Source organism: Symphalangus syndactylus, chromosome 7, assembly GCF_028878055.3.
Source record: "Symphalangus syndactylus isolate Jambi chromosome 7, NHGRI_mSymSyn1-v2.1_pri, whole genome shotgun sequence".
NCBI lineage: Eukaryota > Metazoa > Chordata > Mammalia > Primates > Hylobatidae > Symphalangus > Symphalangus syndactylus.
The window spans coordinates 137,108,277-137,124,165 of NC_072429.2; the positions used below are offsets into that span (position 1 = coordinate 137,108,277).

The 15,889-nt window shown below is 43.7% G+C and overlaps 1 protein-coding gene across 11 annotated transcripts in view; it reads right to left on the bottom strand.

Annotated features, from left to right (window-relative positions):
- FAM135B (family with sequence similarity 135 member B) overlaps window positions 1-15,889 on the bottom strand; it is a 449,831-nt gene that overhangs the window by 33,260 nt on the left and 400,682 nt on the right. For all 11 annotated transcript variants that reach the window (XM_055287340.2, XM_055287337.2, XM_055287336.1 and 8 more), the window contains 3 exons: window positions 14,253-14,408; window positions 13,066-13,139; window positions 3,815-3,969 (listed from right to left, as the gene is read on the bottom strand). In XM_055287340.2, coding sequence (XP_055143315.1) covers window positions 3,815-3,969; window positions 13,066-13,139; window positions 14,253-14,408 — 385 coding nt within the window. The remainder of the gene's footprint in view (window positions 1-3,814; window positions 3,970-13,065; window positions 13,140-14,252; window positions 14,409-15,889) is intronic.

Genomic DNA, 15,889 nt, shown 5'->3' on the forward strand with positions numbered 1-15,889 from the left:
GAAGATGAGTACACCTGCGCTGTGCTGGAGTCCCAGCCTCAAGCTCAACACAGAAGCTGCAAAGAGAGGCTGGTCCTAAAATATGACATTGTGAAAGGAAAATATCCTGAGGCCCCCAAAATCACTAAGCTAAAGGGAAAAGCCAAGTTGGGAACTGCTTAAGGCAAACCTGCCTCCCATTCTATTCAAAGCTATTCCTTTGCTCAGAGATAAATACATACCTGATTACCTCCTTTGGAGAGGCTAATCAGAAACTCAAAAGAATAGAACCATCTGTCTCTTATCTATCTATGCCCTGAAAGCCCCCTCCTGGCTTCGAACTGTCCCGCCTTTCCAGTCTGAACCAGTGTTCATCTTATGTATCTTGATTGATGTCTCATGTCTCCCTAAAATGCATAAAACCAAGCTGTGCTCTGACCACCTTGGGTACATGTCATCAGGACCTCCTGAGGCTGTGTCATAGGCACAGGTCCTCAACCTTGGCAAAATAAACTTTCTAAGTTAACTGAGACTTATCTCAGGTTTTTGGGATTCACAACATAAATATGGATAACCGATGGGTTAGAGGAACCACACGTTCGGACAATCCTGGAAAGACCTCCTGCAACCATGTCTTGTTGTTTGACTCTAGGGCACTGACGTGAGAGGTGGTGAGAAAGGGGTGGGCAGAGAAGCCCCAGAAAGACTGAGGTTGATTTTCCAGCTGATGTTTCAGGGTGGCAGCACAGAGAGGGAATTAATTTATTTATGTATTTAATTGATTTTTTTTTTTTTTTTTTTTTGAGAAGGAGTCTCACTCTTTCACCCAGGCTGGAGTGCAGTGGCGCAATCTCGGCTCACTGCAGGCTCCGCCCCCCGGGGTTCACGCCATTCTCCTGCCTCAGCCTCCCGCATAGCTGGGACTACAGGCGCCCGCCACCTCGCCCAGCTAAGTTTTTGTATTTTTTTTAATAGAGACGAGGTTTCACCACGTTAGCCAGGATCGATCTCCTGACCTCGTGATCCGCCCGCCTCGGCCTCCCAAAGTGCTGGGATTACAGGCGTGAGCCACCGCGCCCGGCCCGATTTTTTCGGAGTTTCACTCTTGTTGCCCAGGCTGGAGTGCAATGACGCTATCTCAGCTCACCACAACCTCTGTCTGCCAGGTTCAAGCGATTCTCCTGCCTCAGCCTCCCGAGTAACTGGGATTACAGGCATGTGCCACCACACCCGGCTAATTTTGTATTTTTAGTAGAGATGGGGTTTCTTCATGTTAGTCAGACTGGTCTCGAACTCCCGACCTCAGGTGATCCACCTGCCTCAGCCTCCCAAAGCGCTGAGGTTACAGGTGTGAGCCACTGTGACCGGCCAAGGGAATTAATTTATTAAAAAAATAGAGATATGTGTTATAACTTCACCTGTGAGTCAAGGGACTGAGATTCACATTCACAAGAATGTATGTTAATATGTGCAGAAAAAAAGACTGGAAGACAATCTGCAACAAAACCTAATAATGATAATACTAGAGGTTCTGCTAGTGGGCGATTAATTTAAATTTCTTCTCCAACAGTTCAGATTCTCTGTAGCTAAATCATATAACTCTAATGAAGATGCACTTACATATTAATATACATGCATACCTACGTATGCATACATACACATACATATATATGCAAACACACATACATACATGCACACACACCCCCACAGAAGAAAACATCTCAGTGTCATGTTTTAAACTTGTTTTGACCAGCTGGTTTGGAGCCTCTCTGGCCTGTACACTTTATAACTGCCACACACTGTACTGACACTAGATGTCAGGGTATAACTAAGAACCGAATAACCAAGTATTTGCAAGGTTGCACTGCCCTTGGAAGTCACTTGGATCTTTAAAATATCCTACAAGTCTCAGGTAGCAGAATCTTTGAAATTTAGCCATTTTAAAGCATCATGTAAATGATGGGCACCTAAACATGATGATTTAAAACTCCTTGCACAGACAGCGAGGCAGAGCATGGACTTTGGAATCAGAGTGAGTTGGGGTTGAACGTCAGCTTTAACAAGCCTTGTGATCTTTAATACATTCTTATACTTGGTGCCTCAGATTCTCTGTGGCATTGAGCTTGTGAGGTTGTTTATAGGATTAAAGAGATAAAACACCCAAAATCTCTAGCATAGGGCCTGATGTTTTTCTGATCCTCGAAGGGAGCACAGGACAATTTAGCTTGTTGGGTTTCTAGGAGCAGGGCCGTGGGGCAGGACAAGAAATGAACCTTGACCTCTTGCCCACTCCCCACTTGACCCCTCAGTCCATTAACAAACTCTGTGTGAAAGCATGTGTGAAAGCAGCAAAACAGGTTGCACCCTGGATACATATACACAAACAATACACACAAACATGTGATCTCTTCTCCTTGAAATGAATCATTCATCTATTAATACACTAAGTCCTCATTTAACATCATCAGTAGGTTGCGGGAAACATTGACCTATAACACAATTAAAAGGATGTATAACAGAACCAGTTTTACCATAGGCTAATTGATATAAACAAGAGCTAAGTTCCTATGGCATATTTCTGATCCCCAAAACATCGTTAAAGACTTAAAACACTTCTAATATTAAACCCTGAAGTAAATCTGAGATATACATACATTTAAGAACAATTAATAAAAACAAATAATGATTTGCCCAGCATTTGGTGACTCGATGAGTGACGGCAGTTGTAGTGGTGGTGGGTTAGATCAAAGAATAAATGTCTGCAAAGTGAAATTGTAAGGAGCACATCCTGCCAACCTGTAGTTCACCATCAATCAGAAATATGGTAGCTCGCTGAGTGCTTCCATACTTTACCCTTTCCTGGTGGCTCAGGAAAACAAATCAGCCTGGACAAGATACCATCGCATTGGAGGACTCAGCCCTGGACAAGACACCATCCCATCTCAGGGCGCACTCACACATACCCACACTCACTCTGACCAGGATGATGTATACACACCAATTCACCTAATGTGCACAGCTGTAGACCATGGGGAGAAATCAAAATACCTGGAGAAAAAACACCCGAGCAGACAGGGGGATAATGTGCCAGCTCCATACAGACAGTGGCCCAAATGGCCAATGCCTTTATTTTTCATTATTATTTTTTTATTTTGGGGGGATGGAGTCTTGCTTTGTTGCCCAGGCTGGAATGCAATGGCGCGATCTCGGCTCACTGCAACCTCTGCCTCTTGGGTTCAAGCGATCCTCCTGCCTCTGCCTCCCAAGTAGCTGGGATTACAGGTGTCCGCCACCACGTCCAGCTAATTTTTGTATTTTTAGTAGACACAGCGTTTCGCCATTTGGCCAGGCTGGTCTTGAACTTCTGACCTCAGTTGATCTGCCCACCTCGGCCTCCCAAAGTGCTGGGATTACAGGCACGAGCCACCATGCCCAGCCTTTGGCCCAATGCCTTTAAAGTTCACCTGGAAATCACAGTTATTTGAATGGCACATTTAAGATAACAAAGAATCTTCATCCGACTTTTATGTCACTCTGGTGTGGGGTGGCAGGCTGTGGTTCCTATTTTGCAGGTGAAAACGCTGAAGCACTACATATAATTCCACTCCAGAATGAGTCAGGGAGGAAGTCTTTCATGGTTATTTTGTTAGATCGGTTTGTCCATTTCATGGAAACAAAGTCATTTCAAACCATTACCTTGTTTCCTCTCTATGAACTGACACAATCCTTCATTAATTTGGTCTCACTTTTGCTGGGACATAAACAAACTGGGCCACTGTCGGAATCTCACAGGAAAGCCTTATTCCTGAGTCTTTCCAAAACAAAACAGACAAACCTGTCGCAGGGCAGTCCACGTATCTGTCCTCAAAGATCACCGGCAGGGTGTTCCAATCGCCGTCGATGTCCAGGCACTCTGCAGGCAGCGGGGGCATGCTGGTGAGGTACTCCGAGTTCCGGACATCCAGGGACAGCTGGCTGTGCGTCTGTATCCTGGGGAGCACACGGCAGGGTGAGCATCCAGGGAAGAGTCAAAGGTTTCCAAACTGTTGTCCCCTCTTCCTAATCCCAGGAAAATACTCGGTTCTCAGGCGACTCTGGCAATTGTCTGCCCATCATCCTTTTCTTCCACCCACCTACTTAGCACCCAGAGCCATAGTCTGCTTTGTTTTGGAACTGGCTGAGGTGTTGAAGTTAGAGGACATGGATTGTAGGATTAGCAGAAACACAAGAGTATTTATCATAGACCATCTTAGTGGAATATAATAAATACCACATTAGTGGAAAGCGAGCTGAGTTTTTAAATGGCTAGAAATTTAGAAATTTTAAACTAGCATTTTGATAAAATGTAAATCTATGTATCTTTTACTCTTTTCTTCTTAGATCACTTAGGATCTGTTCATATTTTGGCATATTTGAATTGAAACCTATCTAAAATATCTTTTTTTATTGATTATTACATGGACAGTGGCATCCTGCATGAAGGTGTAAATTTCCCTAGATCAAGAGCCATATTTTTTGGTTTCTCATGTAAGATAAAAAAAAATGTCCCATATTCTTTCTTTATGACATATATATCCTTTCATCAACAGGAATTCAATCCCAGAGTTTGGAATAATCACCATTCCTAATTTGAAGGCTGGGGTGGTAGAAAGTTTGTATTCCCTTCTCATCAAGTTTCTACAAAAGGGAAGAGTTTATTTTACTCTGTCAAGGAAAAAGCATGAACATTTCATCATTTTTTTTCCATGCCAACTCAATCACTCTTCCCCCAAGGGAAGAAGGAACCTCACGGAGTCTATGAGTTTTGGGAAGACTTGAGCTTGCACAGCCAGCTTCTGCGTGTCTGTCTATCACTGCTGCTGGAGCAGCTCGACCTCTGGAAGCCCCCTTCTTACTCTCCAGCCTTGTAGACCAGCTGCCTGTAGAAGAGCTTCGTAGCTGTGAAACTCTGCACAGACTCAAAGCAACTTCTCAAACTCAGCATTCTCAGTAACAGATGCAATGAAGATAAACGTATAGAAATATATAATATTTATGTATGTATGTTTCATACAATATACATATTGAATTTACATATTAACTATTTCATATACATATCTATTTAATATACATATTAAATATGTATACTTTGTTTCCTTCTCATTTTTCAATTGGATCTTAACCCACCACAATAGAGAGGAAGGGTTATTTTCTCTTCCTCAAAGCCCTGAAGGCTGCTACAACTTCATAACTCTGTGAATTCTCGGAATATTTAATTCTTTAAATGTTCTTCTCGGAATATTTAACTCTTTAAATGTTCTCTGAATATTTAACTCTTTAAATGTTCTTCTCGGAATATTTAACTCTTTAAGTGTTCTTCTCGGAATATTTAACTCTTTAAATATTCTTCTCAGCATATTTAACTCTTTAAATATTCTTATCTGAGTGTTGAAATGGAGTTTTATTGCACTCAATTCTGTACTTTTTACCACCTTCTGAATCTGGAGCTTCTGGACCAGTTTTGGTTTTATTAGAAAATATGCTAAACACCTGTGAACTTAGGATGGTGTGCAGCTTGATTTTAGGTTGAACAAGCCAACACTCATGAAAAAAACAAGTGATTAAGCAATATAGCAGGACAGGTGTGGGAGAGTCAGCTCTAAGTTACGTTATGCAGGCTGTGATCTAGGGAAATGCAGCTTCTTGAGCACAGGGCTTTCGTGAATGTGACCAAGTACCTAAAACAACGCCTAGCAATTGTTGAAAAACTGACTGAAAATGCTAAAGGGTACATAGGAATCAGCGCCTATCTCTGATTGCAGGAATCTCAGGAGTCTGCCTCTAGGCCAAAATCCTGTGCATGACTTCTCAGACCCAACCACAGGCAACTGCAAGGTTTTGCTAGGCAGGCCATCCTTAAACTTGATGCACAGCCAGTGCAGTGTGGCTGTCTGGAGGAAGTTGCAGGATAGTTGTGTCATGCAAGATGTAACTAAGACACTGTTACTATCTTTTTTTTTTTTTTTTTTTTTTTTTTGAGACAGAGTTTCGCTCTTGTTGCCCAGGCTGGAGTGCAATGGCACGATCTCGGCTCACCGCAACCTCCACCTCCCGGGTTCATGTGATTCTCCTGCCTCAGGCTCCCACATAGCTGGGATTACAGGCATGCATCATCACGCCTGGCTAATTTTGTATTTTTAGTAGAGACAGGGTTTTTCCTTGTTCGTCAGGCTGGTCTGGAACTCCCGACCTCAGGTGATCCACCCGCCTAGGCCTCCCAAACTACTAGGATTACAGGCATGAGCTACCGCGCCTGGCCCACTATCTTTATTTGAAGATTAAATATGGTTTAAGAAATGCAAATGGGTGCCAAGTTGACAAGGGGTGGATTTGTGATGGTTGATTTTGGATGTCACCATGACTGGATTATGTGTTCCCTATATAGCTGGTAAAGCACTATACATTCTTAAACATTGCATGGATTATTCTCAGTGCTTCTGCTGAAAGGGAAATGTAGGTGGTTTCGTGTGGATTAGAATGACTGGGCTGCCCCAGAGGTGTCTGTGAGGGTGTCTCCAGAGAAGACTGGCATGCAAATTGTGGGACTGAGTGGGGAAGATCCACCCTTAATGTGGGTGGCACCATCTAGTTAGTTGGGTCCTGGATGAAACAAAAAGCGAGGAAAGGCAAATTCATCTCTCACTCTCTCTTGGGTCTGGAATGCTCTTCCCCTGCCCTTAGATGTCAGAACTCCAGGTTCTCCAGCTCTTGGACTCTGGGACTCTCAACAACACCCTCTGCACTCCATGCACTCCCAGGCCTTGGGCCGCCATCAGCTTTCTTGGTTCTGAGGAATTCCAACCTGGCCTGAGTCATGCTGCCATCTCCCTTGGTCCTCCAGCTTGCAGAAGGCCCATCATGGGACTTCTTGGTCTCCACAATAAAGTGAGCCAATTGTCCTAATATATTTCTTCTCATCTCTCTCCATGTATATCCTATGGGTTCTGTCTCTCTGGAGAACACTGATGAAAACAGATCCTGGTAACAGAAATTACCAGGTGCTAATTGACTGAAGCAAGTGGGGGAGAAGTTTTCCAGGCAGGGATGCTCTCTCCTCCACGGCAAAGATCACAGTTAGGAAACACCACAATCCACCCCACTCAGACCAATCAAAGGCAGTTGTGATGTCCACTTACCCTGCTCTGTGTTTTTACAATGCCTATCACCTTCCATCATGCTGCATAACTGATTGATTCATAATGCTTATTGTTTAGCACCTGTCTTCCAACACATGCTGTTTTGCTCAATGATGTGTATCTCAAGTGCCTTAGACAATGCCTCCCATACAGCAAACAGTATTTTAACTAAAACGTACTTGTTAAATCAATAAAATTAATGAACATGGCATATGCAGGGAACTAGCGAGCTCTGCAAGAGTGGTTCAGACGGCTGAGGATGTAGCAGGAAGGTCCTGAGCACGTTTTTTGAGTCTGGACTCTATGTGGGCAATGAGGAAGCAGTGAAGACCAATAGGCCAAGAAGGGCCGCAGCCTTATCTGTGTTTTAGAATGATCATTCAGGCCAGGCAGGGAGTCTGTGAGTTACAGGTGTGGTTACAGGTGTGGCATGTGTGCATGTATGTTTTCCTGAGTGTATGCATGTGCACATGTGTTTACATGGACACATCTGTGTGTGCCTATGAGTGTAGCTGGGTGTATGCATGGTGCATATATGGGAATGTTATTGCTGCACGCACACATGCATGTTTATGTGTATGTGTTTTATGGGGTTCTGTGGAGAATAAAGAGGGATAGGCTGAGAAAGGTCAATTAAAAGGCAACAATATTTGAACAATATTTAAAGGGAAAAACAACTTTCTCTCAGAATTAAGCAAACTGCAGGGAGAATGTGGAGTTGGAGTTGCAGTTGGAGTTGAGTTTATTATAAGCACAAATGGGAGTGAATCTTGATTTCTGACTCTCCAAGGCTCTGAATGACCCCCACCCCTGCCATCACTGTAACTCCTCCACCTTCCTCTTCACACGCTGCCCTCCAGCCCCACTGACATTCTCCTAGACCTTTGGCGCAGCATTCAGGCTGTGTCTGGCTTCAGGGCCTTTGCACTGGCTGTTACCTCCACCTGTAATGCACTGTCCTCCGGGGCTCCTTCCCACCCTCAGACCTCAGTGTAAATGTCACCTTCTCTGAACTGTTCTCCTTTAACACCCTACTTTAGAGAGCCACTGGTCCTACTCGGTCAAATCAGGAACTTTCTATTACCCGGTTCTTTAGCCCCATCTTAAATTTTCTTGCTTATTTGCAAATTTATTTACTGTCTTCTCTGTCCAGTGAGGGCAGAGACCTTGTCTGGCTTGTTAGCCTTTTAATTCATTGTATGGAAAGTCCCCAGATCACTTCCTGGATATAATGGATGACGAATAATTATGCAGAGGGAGGGAGGAAGGGAGGGAGAAAGGGAGTTGAGTAAATAAATACATTAGCAACTAAGGGTAGCATTAAGTGAATAAGAAATCCTTTTTCCTTATCATCAAGAGGATCCCAACAGGAATCTGAACTCTGCCTTTGCCTTTTCAAACTGTCACCTCCCGTTCCCCTCCCTGCCCATTCCTCCCCCGCCCCACCCATGGCAGAAGCCACACAAGTGGGGAGAGACAAGCCTGGAATGCAGCCTGCACAGGTCGGCCTTGCACACCTGTGTCTGAGCGTGCATGCTCCGTGCATGGCCCCTGTTCAGCACACGGTCACCTCCTCGTCTATCTAAATGACACTCTGGGGCAGCGGGCTTTGCTTGGAAACCAGTTGTTTGCACAGTAAGCAGAGACACTTCCATTCTGAGCATTGAGGCAGAATCCCTGGATTTTATTTGGGGTATTTTGTGTGGCACATAGGGAAAGAGTCTCCTGAAACATACAGGACCTGGTTCATCTCCTTTTTGTTTCAACGTCAGGTTTACCTGAGTCCGGGCTTATGCTGTCAGACTGTAACCCTGACTCCAGGAATACAGAGCGAAAGCATAAGGACACTTCCGTTTTAGAGGTTCAAAAATCTGCATTTCACTTTATTTCTTATCATGTGTTCTTTAAGATGATGGTGCAACAGTGCACAGAGAAGCCAAAGCAAGGAGGTTACAAGGGTGGCCTCTGGGCTCCAACAGATCCATGCTTGTGTCACTTGCTGGCTGTGTGGTCTAAGGTAAGTTACTTAACCTCTCTGAGCCCAGGTTTCCCCAGTTTCTTCTTTAAAGTGGGGAGAATAATAGTATCTACCTCATAGAGTTCATGTGAACATTAAATGAGCCAAAGTATGTAAAGCACACAGTTTCTGATCAGAGTAGTTTCAATAGACTAAGCACCATGAATAAATGCCTATTTATTGGCACCGGGTAAAATGCCTATTGTGGTCCACCCTATGGACATAGCATCTCTTAGAATGAATTCCTTTTGAAAAGTTAAAACTTACAATTATCAACACAGGAAATGCAAAAGTCAGAGTGATAGCTCATTACTATTGCTATGAAAATGAATACATCGGTATAGACCTTCTTTTCCATCACCACTTCCTCATTCATTCCTCAGCAAACTTTCACCCAATACCTCTTTGCTGTGTGAAAAGCACTAGCTAGACATTGGTAAAACAGAGAAGAGGAACAATAAAACACACCCTTGCTACTGGTCAATTCTAGATCATTTGTTAACACTTTTTAAAAATTGTGACCCATGGCAAAAGATGGTCTTCATTTCCATGGCAACCCAGTGCAATGACATACTCCCAGAAACACACACACTGAAGCAAAAGTTTCAGCAAACACTCCTTCCTCATACCATCTATTCTGCCTTGCCCTGTCCTTTCCTACTCCCTCCTATCCTATCCTATTTCATTTAAGAAGCACTGTTCCAAATACACTAAGTTGATTTCACTGTCCACTAAACGACTGTGACCCATCGTTTGAGAAATACAATTTAATCTGAGCTTGAACAAGATGGGTCTTGACAGCTGAGTTTCACCTGTGCCGCCATCTACATTGCCTCATGTCCATCCTGATTTGGGAGTGCGCTGCTGCCTTGTGTAAGCAGCATGACCTCCCCGGGGTGACTACCTTTCTCCAGCTCTGACCTCCAGGTGTGCAGAACCACGTTCACGCACAGGTGCCAGCCCTGCATAGCCCCTCTTCACTATCTCACAGTAAGCCTCACGTCTCTTCACAGCACTTTGTACCTTTTCTCTAGCAATCTTCTCAGTCTGAAATAAAATTCTCCCTCTGTTATACAGCTCTTCTTATTCTTGATGACCTGGCAAAAAGTTTACTTTCTCCTGAGTAGAATCTCGCTTATCTTAGTCTATGATTTATGTTTTTTGTTAATGTCAACTATTTACTGAATGCTTACAACATTCTCTAATCTCTAAAGTCACTCAGAGGATAAACATTACAATCTCCTAGGGTTCTGGAGAGCTCCATCTCCCACCTGATTCAGATCTCCACTCAACCATCACCTTCTCCAGCAGACCTTCTGTGACAATTCATGAACTAGGACTCTCTGTTCCTCTCACAGCGATGCATGTTTACCCATAGCACTCATTACCACTTAGCATATCGTATCTATGTACTTGTAGGCCTTCCATCACCAAAATATAAGCTCAATGAGATAGTGGATTTGTCTGTTTTATTCACTGTCGAATATCCAGCACTCAACATAGTGAAAAGCTAACTAACACAGTCAACACTAAATACATTAGTTACTGAATGAAGGACTCTTCCTTTTACACCTAAAAAAATTAGATATAAGAGATTCAGTAACTAGTTTGATGTCACAAGCATTACAAGTTACAGAATTAAGATTTCAAATAATGTATATAAGATTTGAAATGCCAAGGCCCATAGTCATTTGCTGGTAAAAGAAAAACAAAAGCATTAACCATAAGTATCATAGTACACAATCCAAAGTCTTTTCCTGGCTGACAAGGCCCCACATGGACCGGTCCCTACTGCCCTCTGGCCCTCCCTCCCTCCCCTCTCCTACTTTCTCATTCTATTCTAGCTACAATTGCCTTCTTGCTGATCTTTAAACACATTGTGTTTCCATATCAGAATCTTTACGACAACTATTCTGTCTACCTAAACAATTCTTGTATGTCATGGCATGGCTTGCTGTAACCCCAGACACTGTTCAAATGTCACATCTTCAAAAAGACTTTTTCTTATCGCTTTGGCTAAAACAGACTTTCTCTGCTACTCAGTGTTGCCTTGGAGCCCATTCACACTGGTTTGCAAGAGCTGACTGTGCACATCTCTTCCCAATTCCATATTCAGCGATAGCACACTGGTAGCTTGAAACTGGCCATTGTGAAAACATTTGCACAGAAGAAATCAGCAAACACTACAAAACACTACAAAAAAAGTCCTTTGTCTGTTTTTTCTCTTCTGAAAGCTGGTGGTTAAACATTTATGAGATTACTAGTCATACCCCATTTCTCTTCATTTTCTATGTTCTTATCTTGCTTTTTTCTTCCACTTGTCAAAACTTCAAATTATATAATTTATGTCTTGCCTGTTTCCTCACTAGGATGAGTGACCCATGTATACAGCACCTTTACTATATTATTGCTGTATTTCCACTCCTATGTGGACAATACACATTCGCTTACTTCATCAGTCACCGTCTAACATTTTCTGGGCAGAGTCTGTGGCTAGCTCCCGTGTGTTCCATGTGCATGGACATGCCCATTATGTCCTCACAATTGCTGTCTTACCCACTGTGTGGATAAGGAAGCTGAGACTGGATGGGGGTGAGAGAAAACCAAGAAGGACAGAAACATAACTCTCTCAAGGACCAACTGCTAATAAATGCAGGAACAGGGTCTTGAACCCACGTAATCTGAGTGCTGGGTCATCTGCAGTTTGTACAGGGGGTCAGTGTTCCAAAGCTCTTCCGGGAGAGCAGTTGTCTTTGAGTCTGTCTCCTCTGTGTGTGCTCACACTCCTTGAGAATGCAACCATGGCTCCACAATCTAAGGTTTACCTATTGTTGCAGTAACTCTGGAAAGAAGATTTCCTGCAGGGATCTTGCTATGCAATATTTTTCTCAGTGACCCTCATAGTTATGTTTATATTTGTCAGATTAGCCCTTCTCTGATTTTAATTCTAGAAAATATATTCTCCCAGCTCTAGCTGGCCACTGGGATAAAAGAATTAATGAGTGAGTGAACGACCGTAGAAATTCCTAGACTTGTCATTTCAACACGCAGCTGTGCTTTCCTTGGTGCCACCCCCTTACTTGCAGAATCCATGAGACAAGCCGTGAATGTCATTGCACTTTCCAAACAGAATGAATTGTGGGGAGAAAATAGGATTCTAATGAGAAAGGTGGAAAAGTCTCCACATCCGTCTTGAGTGATGGATGGGTCTCATGTGTTTCTCCTTCTATTTTTGCTATGGCACCTCAAGCATCTTTCCATCCACATTTAACATTTGAGGTGAACATATCATTTGGAAGCAAAAAGAAACCTTTGGATTGTGGACCACAGGACAAAACATATTGGAGGATTCTCTGCTCCCACTCACCCGGGAATCTTTGAGACAGTGACCTCATCCTCCATCAACCCTCTCACTTCCTTGCGTACTTTTCAATTTTTTTCTGGAAGAAGGCAAACTTAGCAATTCATCAGCTCTCCTAATTATGTAGTTCAGACTTAATTCTTATGCTAAATGCATTTCATAGCTACCACAGAGTCTCAGGTGAATTCTGTGTTTTTTCTGACATAGTTTGAGGCCACACCACCTGCTTCTAATTCATTTTGCAGAGGACTCAGCACAGATGTCTTCAGGGACCTAGGGTGCCTTGATTCTGTCTACGAAACCATGATACTCAATGAAAGAAAATTTTGGCTGGTGACCTTCTCTGCCACCTGCCAGCTCCCCACTCTGCAAACTGTCTGACTCTTTTGCCTGCAGAGGAAATGCAGACAGAAAATGCAGAGGTGGGCAGACTTGTCTCCTTCACATCCAGTGAGAAAGTGAAGAGTAACTTTCAACAGCATGTCTTGGGTGGCTGCTTTTAGGGATGAAGTGGGCATGCAGTGGATACTTACAGATTCTCCTGAAATGTCAGGACTGCAAGTTTTTGGTGCTCCATGTAAAAGAAGGCCTCAGAAAACCTTCGGACCTGCAGAATAAAACAATGTAAACAGTTCAATTCTTTAGATAGGTATTACCGGCACTTTCTTTTTTTTTAATTGAGGCTCAAAAAGATGAATGATAGTTCCTAATAGGAGGAGAGCCATGCCCGTGACCTGAAGGTCCTGAATCAACAGTCTTCACATTCCTCTGAACTCATCTCTCTCCTTCAGAGCTCTTAGCCCACACTTGGTTTATGAACACACGTGAATGCAGTCTATGAATCTGTTCTTGCATTGCTTTTGCTATTATTTTTAACTGGAGGTCTTATTTATTCTACTAGAATATAAGATCTCTGTGAACTGGGTCCATAAATAAACACAGATGAAACAGAATTCCCAAACCCAGTCATGTATGTTCTCTGAACATTTTGTGGACTCTGATCTTCATATGTTTTGTCATCTTGTTCTAACGAGATGTTGGTCTAAATACCAACATATTTAGTTATGCATCAGCACCTACCCATATGCACCTAAGCTGGTGGCAGAGAAACACACAGAGAGCAATGTCTTACATTAAAAAGCACTTTTTCAGCTGGGCGCGGTGGCTCATGCCTGTAATCCCAGCACTTTGGGAGGCTGAGGCGGGCAGATTGCCTGAGGTCAGGAGTTCGAGACCAGTCTAGTTAACATGGTGAAACCCCGTCTCTACTAAAAATACAAAAAAATTAGCCAGGTGTGGTGGCGCAAACCTGTAATCCCAGCTACTCGGGAGGCTGAGGCAGGGGAATTGCTTGAACCAGGGAGGTGGAGACTGTAGTGATCTGAGATTGCACCACTGCACTCCAGTCTGGGCAACAGAGCGAGACTCCGTCTCAAAGAAAAAAAAAAAAGAAAAGCAGTTTTTCCAAAATACTTTTAATATTTCTTGTGATAGGCTCTGAAATCCTCTGAGATTGCGAAGGCAAGTATTCCATGAATGACACAGCAAAGGCCTGAGAGGCTAAGGAAGTTCACAACGCCAACCCTGCATGATCATGGTAGAGACAGGAAAGCACGAAGATCTAGAGGCCAATCCCAATGCTTGATCTAATTCTCATAAAGGTTCCTCCAAAGAAATCAAATGCATGTGATCGGAGAATGCATAGCAGTTGGCCACTCACCCTCAGGGTGTGGTGTTCCTGGGTGAGATAAGTGGTCACTTGGGAGTGCAGAGTGACCGTGTCCAGGAACTGGGTCCACAGAGCCATCATGTGGGACGTGAGCCAGGCCAGATCCTTGCTTATCTGCTCAGCGATCTTCTCTGGATTGTTCAACATCTGGAGAGGCAAAAGAGGTGGTAGTCAAGGCTGCTGACTCCATGAAGTCAGGAGCAGTCTTCTTCCTGGAGTCTTTACTGACTTTTCTGTTTTCAATAAATACTCTCCTTTCTCTGCACATCTGTAGTATTATATTACAGCTCATAGTACTGTAGGATCATGTTATCATGTTTGATCTGGAAGCTAAAACAGCAATGGCAACAATAAATCATTGAGGTAGTTCCTGCCTATAGAAAAACATCCAAAGCCCTTAGTCTAGCAGGCAAGATTGCCCACTACCCAGTCCCAGTGGATCTTTGCCATCTCATTTTACTTTCATGTATGTTCTAATTACAGCTTACTCTTAGATTTCCATAAACATCTTGCACCTTTAATATTTTCTCTCTCTCTTCGTTTATCCTGGATATCCCCTTTCAACTTTTCTATCCAAGCCTTCGAATCCCATCACCACAAAACTCAATTCACCCTACTTTTCAATGCCCAGAGCCAACAACACTTGCTTTATGACGTCTTCACAGTTGCCACCAGCCGGAAACCTTTTACTCACATTCTCCCCAGACTCCTCAAGGTACCCCAGATCCATCTACTGGACTCTACTCTGTATCCCATCCAATTCTGGATGCAGTACTTCACAGCAGTTATAACTTCCAATCCTCACTATCTCCCATGTGTAAGGAAGAGTACTAGGCATTTGACGGTGCTCCCCATCTAATCCTACCAGATACCCTTTGGTAGAGTTACTGTGGCCATCCAATTACAGAAAGTGAAATGAAAGTCAGTAAAAGAATGCCCAACCTCACATACAGCAGGGATTCAATGGAAGGGATGTATGACTATGAAGCCACATCACCATGTCACCTTCCCATAGTAAGTCTTTAGAAAACGTCCTGAGAGGAGAGCATCTCTGTAACCTCGCAGCACCTGAGGACTGAGGCAGTTCATGCACGGCAGGTGCTCCATAGCTTTCCTCCACCCTCCTCCTCACACTACTCCACATTTGTTTTTGTTTTTCTTTTAGTGACAGGATCTCGCTCTGTCACCCAGGCTGGAGTGCAGTGGTGTGATCATGGCTCACTGCAGCCTCGAATTCCTGGGCTCCAGCAATCCTCCCATCTCAACCTCTGGCTGGGACTACAGGTGCATGCCACTGCACCCAGACAACGTTTTGTAGAGACGGGGTCTTGCTATGTTGCCCAAGCTGGTCTCAAACTCCTGGGCTCAAGTGATCCACCTGCCTCAGAGTGTTGGGATTACACGTATGAGCCATCACACCTGGCTTCACTCCACATTTCTTATGGGGGATTCCTGGTTACATGAACTAAAACGTAGAGGAGTTAGACTAGAAAGGGCCTAGAGTCTTTGGGAGAAGACCCTTTCGACAGAAATGCTTTAGATAGCTGCAGTTCAGAACCAGGAGAACCATCTTTTGGGGGAGTGATTTGAATTCTGGAGAGGTGAGAAGAGAGGTCACATCTCCGAGG